At 41.8% G+C, this 11,682-nt stretch overlaps 2 protein-coding genes across 2 annotated transcripts; one reads left to right on the top strand and one right to left on the bottom strand.

Annotated features, from left to right (window-relative positions):
- Positions 1-670: 670 nt before the first annotated feature.
- On the top strand, positions 671-7,580 carry pter (phosphotriesterase related). Its single transcript, XM_008434551.2, has 5 exons — positions 671-756; positions 1,837-2,279; positions 3,092-3,357; positions 4,183-4,323; positions 6,491-7,580. Exons 2-5 carry the CDS (start codon positions 1,848-1,850, stop codon positions 6,699-6,701), a joined length of 1,050 nt encoding a protein of 349 aa, XP_008432773.1. The 5' UTR covers positions 671-756; positions 1,837-1,847; the 3' UTR covers positions 6,702-7,580.
- Positions 7,581-7,934: 354 nt separating this feature from the next.
- Positions 7,935-10,712, bottom strand: c1ql3b (complement component 1, q subcomponent-like 3b). Its single transcript, XM_008434550.2, has 2 exons — positions 9,727-10,712; positions 7,935-9,358 (listed from the first exon to the last, which is right to left on the bottom strand). The coding sequence occupies exons 1-2, from the start codon at positions 10,345-10,347 to the stop codon at positions 9,179-9,181; spliced, it is 801 nt and encodes a 266-aa protein (XP_008432772.1). The 5' UTR covers positions 10,348-10,712; the 3' UTR covers positions 7,935-9,178.
- Positions 10,713-11,682: the final 970 nt, after the last annotated feature.

The raw sequence follows: 11,682 nt of genomic DNA, 5'->3' as shown, positions 1-11,682 counted from the left end.
CTTCACTGTTATTCTGATCCACTGCAGCAGTTCATTGGCCCACCCTTTCTCAGAACCTGAGATGGTCCTCACACACGGTGGATGTTTTGTTCAGAAGAAAGCAGAGACCTTACTTACTGCAACTTAAGTAGTACAACCTGTCATGGGATATGYTGTTTATCTTCTATTCTGCCATTATTCAGTCTGTGCTTTATCTGTCCATCACTGTGTGGTTTGGCTCATGTCTGGTTTGGCTTATCCAGAAAACAGGTCAGCCCCAAACCACAACAAACTATTAGGTCTGCAGAGAAGATCATAAGGGTTAATCATCTCTTTCCAACATTTTAATAGGTCTAAGTTCAGRACAAGAGCTGCTTAAATCTCTGCAAACCTGACACACCCTGTACACAAACTGTTTAGACTTTTCCCTCAGACTGCCTTTCTTATGAAGCCTTAATACAGTGCCTAGATTGACACTATTTGCACTAATTCAACCTCATTTTCCTCTTTTATCTAAACACAGTAATAAGACAAATAAAATATATTTTTCGAATATTAATATAACTATTTATATTCTAAATGTTTCTGTTTTGAACCGAAATCAAATTCCTTGTTCCAGATTCTGATGGAGACCCTGAAARTAAGCGYYGTCTGAACAACAGTCTCGAATTCTCTCGCGATAATTGRCTCTTAGACGCGACGTGTTTTGGAGCTAATCTGCTGCAGCGACGATCCGAGCTCGGGTGGTGGAAGTAGAGCACGGTGAACAGAAACAAGGTTAGAATGCTGGGAGGGTTTTTGGACGTTTTAACATATAGRGATTTAATTTCAGAAACGTTTTCCCATCTGTRTTTGAACTCCGAACTGCTGCAAAATGTTGTTTCGGTAAAAGTTTCACGACGCTAATGTGTTTTGAGTTTGTTCCTCAGCAGCTTGTTGCAAAGGGGAGTTTATAGTTGCCAAGTTTGTTCAAGAGTTACGGGTGGAGTTTTAAATATCGATTAAATATATGCATTTAGTAGTTCAAATGTCATTCTTTGTGCGTGCATTATAACATGGTTTGTCAATTATTTAACGCCACGTCTGCTTACAGACACCCAAATAACCTGTTGTTATTCTGTACGGACTAGTCTTGATTTTACTCTGTTGAATGACTTACGACTTACGCCCTTTGAACTTTGTGACGGTCCAGCCTCAGACTTAAATGTTTCTGGAGGGGGATATTGTGTAATAGAGTCACTCAAAGTTCACGTACATAGTTGTTAATGTGGAGGAAAAAAATGCATTTTTAAATGTTTTTATGAAAATAAATTAGAGTAATGTGGCGTACAGTCATATTATCCCAAACTGACTGACCAGGCAAGGCTAACATTACACAGTGATAAGATGTGAGCAACCATCAACAGCAAAACATATCTGGTCTTTTTGGTAGAAAGAAAGGCAAGTTCAGTTTACACTTTTTCACATAATTGGTCTACACGAATGCCATTTGTTTGTAGAAAAATTAACACTACACACAATCCAAATGGCGAAACACAATGGTAGCAGCATGATGCTGTGGGAAATGCTTTTCTTTTACCGTGGCAGGGAAGTTGAAAACCAGTTAGAGGCAGTAAAAGCTTTGAAACTGGGGAAAAAGACGGAGGCAGCTACATGTGGTTCTACAACATATTGACTCATGGTGGTCCACGCAAATCCAGAGAAATTGAACCATGTCACAATAGTATCCGCCTCACGGTTACGGGTTACTTTGTTTTGGAATGTCCCACAAACTCCCAAAACAGTTTAAGGGGTGTGAGTACTTTTCCAAATAAACAATTATTTACTTTTTTTTCTTTTTTTGTAACCTGACCTCAGATTGGAGCATCATGTCAGAATTAAGTGGGAAGGTCCAGACCGTCCTGGGTCTTGTTGATCCAGACCAGCTGGGCCGCACCATGACCCACGAGCACCTGGTCATGAGCTTTGAGTGCAGCTACACTGCACCTCCACCTGGTGACGAGGCGGTGGCAGAAAACCCGTTCCAGATGCAGCACATGCACTGGCTCCGGCAGCACCCCTACAGCTGCAGGGARAACTTGTTCCTGTCGCAGGAGCTCAGCGCCCTGCGGGATGAGCTGCTGGCCTACAGGAAGGCTGGCGGGGGCACGATAGTGGAGAACACCACGACKGGCATCGACCGGGACCTGCCTGCCCTGCGACAGCTRGCCAAGGACACCGGGGTCCACATCATTGCAGGGGCAGGGTACTATATAGACTGCACCCACACTGAGGCCACCAAGAAAATGAGTGTGGAGAAGGTGAGTACCTGTGCAGTATGAGCTTTTCATTGTCTRTGTGTACAGTTTTCTATAGTAATAAGGCGAATTAGACTGCCTATCAAAAGTATTCACACCCCTTTTACTTTCTCACATTGTCACATTACAACCAAAAACTACAACAATATTTTATTGGGATTTACATAACGKATCAAAACACAGTAGTGTATAATTTTTATAGGGATTGTTATCTGAAAAGTTGTGAAAAAGTGAACCTCTACCACAGTCAACAGTCTTCTCCACACCTTTATCTCTGACCTGTCTGATGTTTTCTTTCCTTTTCATGATGCACTTGTGTTTTTACTAAAATTAGATTACACTCAAATGACTCACTTTGCTTAACAAGTGACTTCTGAAATTTTTTACGGATATCAGAGTAAAGGATGCTGAATATAAATTCAGGCCCARCTTTAAATTAATCAATCCATTTAACTTTGTGGTTGTAACCTGACAAAATGTGATAAAAAGGGGCTGCAATTATATAAGTTTGGAGGACCGCTACTTGATATTGCTGTGCTGTTGTTTTCATCCGTCACACCTTCACTCAACACTTTGTGTTAATATGCAAAGATTTTCTCTGAAACTTTGGATTGATTTGAATGGATCTCTGGCTGTTCAGTCTTTCCGTATTGACACATTGACAGTGTGCATGCACTCGTATTAATATTCAAAACTGCTGCTCAAGTTCATGTCTGTTCACGGAGAGAAGAAGAGGAATCAGAAAATGTCACTAACTTGTCAGTCGCTTGTCTAAAACGGGATGTTTTCCATCTTTCACTCCTCGTTTCCGTCAGCTCACGGATAACATCGTCAGCGAGGTGCTCCACGGCGCTGACGACACAGGCGTCCGATGCGGCGTGATCGGTGAGATCGGCACCGGCTGGCCCATCACGGAGAGTGAGAAGAAGGTGTTGAGAGCCACRGCCCACGCTCAGTCTCAGCTGGGTTGCCCGGTTATCATCCATCCTGGCAGGGACCCGRCTGCTCCAGCTGAGGTCGTCCGGATTCTCCAGGAAGCCGGCGGTGACATTAGCAAAACTGTCATGTCTCACCTGGACAGGTGAGAAGTTCATCAGACCCAGGTTCTGGAAYGGGGTGCCTCGCTGTAACTGCTGGCCAGCTTCCTTACCATATTACCTTCATTGCTYTCATGAAAAATCTGCTAAAAGCGTATTATACTTTGAACTTTTCTTTTTCCGTTGTGAATGTTTGTGCTCCATACTCAACACATAACAAGAACTGCATACCCAAGTTTGAATTCTCTGATTTGAACCAGTTGGTCTTCAATTTAAGAMCCATCTTTTAACCAAAACCTATACATTTTCAACAATGTTTTAAGTCAGGCCTTGGGAAATCCATTTAAGAAGCATCACATAGGCCTTCAACCATTTCCATGCTTATTAATGGCACAAGGTTTCTTATGGCTACACAAAGTGTGAGGTTTTTCTACAGCCTGCTAAGGGCCAGTTATCCAAATTAAGAGAAAATTCATACTTTTACATCAAACTCTTGTTTTTTATCATCACTGTAGTTGTGGGTTACCTAGCTGTTCTAATTAATCATTAAACATCCAAAGCTAATGACAAACATGCTCATCAGGACTATATTTAAAGATCCGACCAGCAAAACATGCAATTTTCAGTTGCACATTTCTGAAATGAAATAAAAAGCTGAACATTCAACTYGGACAATAACGTAAATAAAACATAGTATTATGATGGCCTTGTGATACAAAGTTCAAATCTAAATATCTAAAGACTGCTTAGTTACCACTTAGATCCTTGAAAGAGTTTGGTGTGAAATATRGCAATTTCTTTCGGATTCTCGTAAAACACTGSCGTCACGATGAAGCTAAATGAGTCAGGTCTCCGCTTCTTTCATTCAGGACTATATTTGATGAAGGCGAGCTGCTTGAGTTTGCAAATATGGGGAGTTACCTGGAGTACGACCTGTTCGGAACGGAGATGCTGAACTACCCATTTAACCTAAAGGTGGACATGCCCAGCGACAGCCAGAGAGTGAGAACGTGAGTGATGCCGCTGCTCTCAATCAAAAGTTTTTCCTCTTGTGTAAGGGATCCAACATTCTTCGTTCAAACACTTCTAATTTAGTGCTATTATGCATTATCTGTTTTATGTCATGCTGTTATACTAAAATATGACGTTTATGCCAATGAGCTGATTTATGTACCATCCCAATTCCAATGAAGTTGGGACATTTTGGAAAACATAAAAACATTATATTATAATTTGCAAACCCTTTTCTAGCTTTATTCAGTTCAATTCACTAAGACATGCAATGTTCAGATAAACTTGATCTTGTTTTTGCAATTGTTCACTTTTGCATTTGATGCCTCCAGCACATTACAAAAAGTTGGGATAAGGGCAATAAAATATTGGAAAAGTTGAGAACGAATGCTCAAAAGAAACTTATTTGGTCCTTCCCGAGGTGAACAGGTTAATTGGAAACAGGCGAGTGTTTCCACTGAGTCATTCACAATTAAGGATGGGGTGACATTCCCCTTTGAGTCCCCTTTGTGAACATCTGTGTGAGCAAATTGTCCAACGGTTTAGATACAAACTTTTTCACCATACCAAGGAATTTACAAATTTCATCAACTACAGCCATTCAAAAGCCAACTACACTGACAAACGCTGCCGGTTTCCCTGGTTCCAAGCTCATCTGTGATGAACTGATGCAAAGTGTGCTTGGGCACAGTATGATTTTGTGGTCTCATGAGTCCACATTTCAGATTGTTTGTGGAAACCATGGACATTCTTTCTTCTAGGCTAAGAAGGAAAAGGACTGTTATCAGCTCCAAGTCCAAAAGCCATCATCTGTGATAACATGGTGGTGTGTTGCACATCTGTGAAGGCAAYATTAATGCTGAAAGGTATATAAAGTTTGTGGCATATCCTGCCATCTAAGTGGCGTCTTTTCAGGGTCACTCCTGCTTATCCCATCATCAAGCCTGTTATAACAGTGTAGCTGTTATGTGCTTGGGCACAGTATGATTTATGTCTATTTCTTTTCCCTCGTTTTTTTTTTATTAATCTTTTGTTAATATACGTTGGGGTTTGGCTAACGTCTTTGCGTCATTTAGTTATGTTAATTAGKGGCGCTGTTGGTCCGCCTATAAATAGGTAGGCCGCTGGCATGTTGAGGACTCCGCCTTCCCTCTCGCTCTTTTTGTTCGACCACCGAAGCGCATGCACGCCTTCCCTCTCGCTCTTTTTTGTCCAGCCGCTGCGGGCCACAGCTGAGGCTTCAAGCCTGCCATGGGGTATTTTTGTTAACTTTTGTTTGTTTTTCCGATTTTGGCCTGGTGGGACCGGTTGTCCTGTTTTCGATCCTTTCTTTGAAGTAGGTTCTTTTTTTTTGCTTAGTCCAGTATTAGCAGAGGCTTCGACGACCCTGTATAGTGTTGGCCCTCTGCTGTACCRTTTTGTTCYGTTTGACCGGCTCACCAGGTCCACCTTTCTGTTAATACTTTTGGGGGTTTTGTTATTTTGGGACACGGGATTTGAGGGCTTTTTGACTCTGTCTTCTTCACAGGAAAGACCAGAAGAAGTGAAGAAAGAGTTAAGAATAAAATCTTGTTGAACCCTCACCCCCTTTTGTCTCGTGTCCTCAAGTATGTTGAGTCCTTGGCGGACGTAACAGTAGCTTTATAGTTAAAGAGTATGATTACTAGACTGGCCTTCCTGCAGTCCAGACCTGTCTCCCATTGAAAATGTGTGTCACATTATGAATTGCAAAACACTGCAGCAGAGACGCCAGATTGTTGTGTTRCAAGTTTTTACATCAAGCAAGAATAGGAAAGAAATCTACCTGCAAATCTTCAGCTCCAGTGTTCTCATTTCCTAAATGCTTTCTGAGTGTTGTTAAAAAGAAAGGAGATGTAACACAGTGTTAAACATGCCACAGTCACAACATTTTTGGAACGTGCTTCAGGTATCAAATTCCAAGTGAAAAAAAACCCAATAGTTTATTAATTTGTGAATTACATATCTTGTATTTTTAATGATAATTAAACTGAATATATGCTGATTAGGATTTTCTAATCATTGCATTCAGTTTTGTTTGTGTTTTAAACAACGTCCCAACTTCATTGGAGTCAGAGCTGTCTATGTTTGCAATATGCAGACTTTGCACTTTGGTATTTCACATSCTTGTTGCTGCTGCGTTTCCAGCTTGGCTTTTCTAGTGAAGGAGGGCTAYGAGGACAAGGTACTGATGGCTCACGACATCCACACCAAGAACCGTCTGACCAAGTTTGGCGGCCACGGCTACTCCCATATCCTCAAGAACATCGTGCCGAAGATGCTGACGAGAGGCATCACTCAGCACCAGGTGGACAAAATCCTAATCGACAACCCTAAACGCTGGCTGACCTTCAAATGAAACAAACAAAAGAATAATGGAAGCTGATTTGACAGAGCTGTGATTTTATTTTTTTCAGCATCACACAATGAACATTTTGAGATCATTACGGTAATCACAACCATTTGTTTAACCCACAATGGTTAAACATAAATGGTGCTAGTGATTTTTTTCCTGTGTTTTGTAAACATAATTGTTTGCTGCAGATTGTTCAGATGAAGAACTTTTATAAATATATTTTAAATTAGAACTTGAGATCTACTAATGAATGGGCCAATTTTCCCTTGACTGACTCTCATCGGTAGTTGRCAGATCAAATACTGAGGAATTTTTATTACATGAATGAAAGCTCAGTTGTCTTTAATATTTAATAACCAACAAGATGCACTTCTTTATTGATTTTAAGCAAAAACAGATAYGATTGTTGATGCMTGGAAACGATCTAAAAAAAAGTGTAATTGAGGCCTTGCTAATTAGTACTATGGTGTAATATATACTATTTGCTTTGYGTTTTTGATGATAGTTTTCACTTTGTTGTCAAGACTTATAATTTCCCCTCTGTTTCATGTGCTTTTCCCCCTGTGGCCTCCTCAACTGATTCAAATGAGAAATGCACTGATCTACTGTAGTTGTACAGCGTCTTATCAAGTCCAGAGGACCCCAAAACGCTTCACACTACATTCAATCATTCACACAAACGTTCACATGCTGATATATTATGTTCAAAATCAGACAAATGTTAGGGACATGTGGTTTTATGCATCAGGAAGAAAATTGAGCTGTTATTGTCTCCTGCCAGTACAGTGAATAACATTTTTTTATTTTTTTTATTTTAATCGGTCAGTTCTGAAATTGCCTGGTCAGACCTCAAAAACGCAAACTTGGTATTAGTCATCAAAAGCCTAATCTACAAGAAAAAACTTTTTTTTCTTTCCACTTTGGGTCATGCATTAGTCACTTTGCAAAGGAGTTTTGCTCAATATTTGTGCTTTTTTCTTTTCTTGTTTTGATCGCATTGGTTGGTCAAAATTAGCAATACACCAACCGATCAGAGATTGGAATCAGCAAAGTTGATTCAAACGTACTACCACAGTCAGCTGTAATGGTTCTTAAGATTTTTTTTTTAAAAAACACCAGACAAAATCGGCAAATTAGATCTAAATGAAAACACAAATCTATCAGCTATAGAAAACCTGATCAGTGCATCTCTAATTAAAACTACTTAATTTGTTTTTGTGATTATTAGTCATTTCATAAAGGAGGGGCTTTTTTTTTGTTTGATTTGGCCAGTTTGATTGGCCAAAATGACAAAATATTCTCCCCTCTGATTGTATTCTCTGGAAGAGGTGCTCACACATATGGTGCTACAGTAATTACCTTTTTTTTAATTTAAACATCATCGCTCCTCCTCCATTTGAGACATCTCTGTGAACATGCTTCCTGGCAGGTGAATAAATGAGTCTGCTCGTAATCAGTATGCTCCTCGGATCTCGTCTCCGTGTGCTCGTGTTAGATGAGATGTCCTGTTGGCCCCTCATTGGGTGTCTCCGTGTGCCTGTGGGAGAAYGCTGGCGGGCCGGYCCAGATGAAGGACGCGTCCTTCCCTCATCTGGGAACAGGTGGCCTCACAGGGTGACTTCAACACATGATCAATGGCGAGATCGCCACAGCTGACTGCTCACCATGAACAAGTGCATAAGTTGGATTAATCATGTCAGGGCGTTACAAAGGAAGCCAGATGATTCCATTTTACATTTTTACTGATGTTTCTGATCAGGGAAAGCATAAAGTTCMGTAAGCAGATTGGTGAATGTTTCAGAGTTTTAGGAAAGATATGTCAGTGTCGCTGTCCAGTTTTGGTGACTAAACAGGCTACCCTGCTGCTTAAACCAGATGCCATGTTTGACACACACACGAAAAATGACTTGCACTGATCCTCTTGCCAATATACTTGTGCTTCATAAACATCACATCATTAGATGCTGCACAGTGTTAAAATGTCAACGTCTTATAAACATGCATCACGACTTTTAACATCTTTGCCCAAAATGCAGTGGCTTGGACTGTTTTTTTTTTTTTTTTTCTTATTGGTGAATAAAGCACATAAATCGACAAACACTGAAGTGAGTAGTGGTTATGTGGGTATATAATAAGCATCTGTGAGTAAGTGCTAAATGTAGACACTTGAAACTTTCAATTTACCACAGCAGATACAGTTAATTAATTTGTAAAGCCTATATCAGTTCATTGAGAGCGCACAAGCAACAAAACATCAACCTGACTTKGCTGTACAAAATGAAAACTGGAGTTATTACACTCTCAGCTCCTCACTACTGCAAAGTAGAGTTTCTTTGTGCATGACTTCCTGCAAACCTCTTGGAATGATGTTCAACAGAAACGGTGAGCTCTTTCTGTCTCTGATGTCCCGGGTGGACTGAGCAGGAGCTGTGAAAGCAAGCTTATATGTAGAGAGTCGGACCCAATTCCTCCAGCCTGCTTCAGTCAGCATACAGCATGAAGCCGGAGAAGGTGCTGTACTTGTTGTTGTTGCCGCCGTGCGCCTTCCCTCCGTCCAGCTTGATGTAAATCTCATCCCCGGGTTCCAGGTGGAGGACGACGCTGTTGCTGGCATAGTCGTAGTTTTGGTCCGCGTCCTGCGCGATGGCGCTAGCTCTCACCTGAAAAGGGAGGATTTCTTCTGATTAGATTCAGATTCAGAACCATCAACACTTTTGATGAATACTAAAATGGTTTATTAATTTATTTGAACATTTATCATTACCTTGACTTTTAGGCAGGTGATATATTTGTGCGTAAAAGCGCAAAAGGCATAAATTGTGCCGTTTTATCCTGAACTGAAGTCCTGGTGTCCCCTCAGTAGATTTCACTCAGTAATCAGAACCATGGACAGTTCGATTAACACTGGAATGTTTTCTGTTTATCGTTGAGTTGTTTGGGTAGCTCTCGTGCGTAAAACGCAGCGTTTCACCTTAAAAGTGTTTTTATGTACAGGTAAAACGAATCAAACCCTGGTTTCGATCCTTACCTGGTTGTTTTTGCAGAGGTCAGCCCACATGCTTGTTCCATCCCCGCCTCGCATCAACACATGGTAAATGAAGAAGTAAATTCCGGGTATGGAACAGGTGAATTTTCCGGTTGATGGATCGTAGTGGTTGCCGAGATTTGTGACCACGTCGTCAAATTTTAAAACTTCATAGCCCTCATGCTGCTTCTTCAGCCCGGCATAAAACGCTATCTTTGGCACCGTGTTGTAAGTGGCTGCGCTGATGGCACCGGTTGGTCCGTTCGCTCCTGGTAGCCCAGGTGGACCTGGTGGTCCAGGTGGCCCTCTCTCCCCGGGTGGACCCGCCGATCCGGGTGGCCCCGGCTCACCAACCGGACCCCTGGGGCCCATCCGCCCGACGCGCCCCGGCTCTCCCTGGGGACCCTGGATGAACGTCGGCAGCGACTGCACCAGGCGGTTGTCTTTGTTCGGGTGGGTCGCTTTCGCCGTGGCTGCCGTCGCGGTCCCATGGGAATCGCACACCATCTGACAAGATCCGAGCATCTCATATCGGGCAGGAGTTCCGGCAGAGTTCACCATGACCGGAATCAGCACCACCAGCACCAGAACCAGCGCCACGCCGCAAACACCAGTTGCGATCATCTGCGCCCTGCGTATTCGCGGCGTTCTTCCAATTTGATGGTCTTCCAGCCTGCTTGCGGGCGATATAATTGCAGAAGAAAGAATCGGACCCGTCCTTGAATTGCACCGCAACCTCTGGAGGTGGAAAAGTCTTTAAACCGCTGCGCAAAAGTAACCATCCAAAACTTTTACGCCTTGGAGGATCGATCCAGCCGGCTCATCTCCACCTTCTTCAGAAGACTTTCAGGGGAGACGAGGACATGAAGACTGCAGCTTTCTGCAAGTTTCCGCTTATAGCGCGGAGCAACACCGAGAAAATGGGCTCAAAATGAAGCGCTACTCCTTTCTAGAATTGAAGAGTGAGGGGAGGGGTGGAAGTGATGGATGGGAAAGAGTCGGTGCGTTTCTTCAATCAAATGGGAGAGGATGAACAACATACAAACACTGATGCAACTTCAAAACTTTGAAAAAAAAAAGTTGTTTTGTTTTTTTTTGGCTTTTTTTTTTGTCTGTGGGGTAAAAGGAGAGGTTTATTTTATATGGATCAGTTTTCCAATTGATTATTTCAAAGCTCCATCCTACAATATGTTGTAAGGGCTTATCCAAACAACTTCAACTTAATTAGGTCCATTTAAGACAAAAGGTCACACCTCAGTGGCTCCCTGTGTCCAATTTATCATTTGGAGAAAATCTATAGAGCCACTGAAAGGAGGAGAGGAGTCAGTAGGAGCTGGCGTTGAAGGATGACTCCACAGATACTGATGAAACCAGTGTTGGGCCATTTACAGAAAAAGCTGGCAAAAATAACTTAATTATCTAGAAGTTAGCATCAAGCAGTGGCTGTTGGTTAGAAACGGTAGCCCAGATCTGATAAACCACAGGTATTTGGAATGAGATCAGAACAAATCATTTCATAACTTGTTCCACCACACAGATTTCTGGGGGKTTTATAAATGTGATMCAGGTTATAACTCACATTAAGAGGAATGTSTGTACACATTCCTSTTAATGTGRGTTATAACCTGTTATAACYTATACAAAATATACACATTTTGTATATTTGCTTTAAATATGAACATCTCTGAATTTCAAACGGGAAGTAACGGTGACATTGATGCACACATTTCTGAAGCGTTGATTGTGGCAGAAATTCAATTCTCAGAACTTTACGGGGGAAAAAAAAAAGTCTTTGTTAATTTGACTGAGACCTAGATAGAGAAACTGCTAAAACTTTAGGCTGTCATCAGATGTGTTTGTGCAGTAAAGAGAATCAAGCAGTTAGAGCCATACCCCTGCACTCTCCCCTCCATCCTGATTGATCTCATCCAGCTTCTCATTAGGTTTTTGTTCTCTTCT

The sequence above is a fragment of the Poecilia reticulata genome, linkage group LG17, assembly GCF_000633615.1.
Source record: "Poecilia reticulata strain Guanapo linkage group LG17, Guppy_female_1.0+MT, whole genome shotgun sequence".
Lineage (NCBI taxonomy): Eukaryota > Metazoa > Chordata > Actinopteri > Cyprinodontiformes > Poeciliidae > Poecilia > Poecilia reticulata.
Note: the sequence above shows the minus strand (reverse complement) of the source record. Positions and strands in the feature narration are given on the sequence as shown.

What these genes read in the sequence shown, in the direction of transcription:
- c1ql3b (XM_008434550.2), bottom strand. Translation starts at nt 10,347, where the DNA reads ATGATCGCAACTGGTGTTTGCGGCGTGGCGCTGGTTCTGGTGCTGGTG. An exon ending in ACCTCTGCAAAAACAACCAG is followed by an intron (nt 9,359 to 9,726) that starts GTAAGGATCGAA and finishes CTCCCTTTTCAG; the next exon opens with GTGAGAGCTAGCGCCATCGC.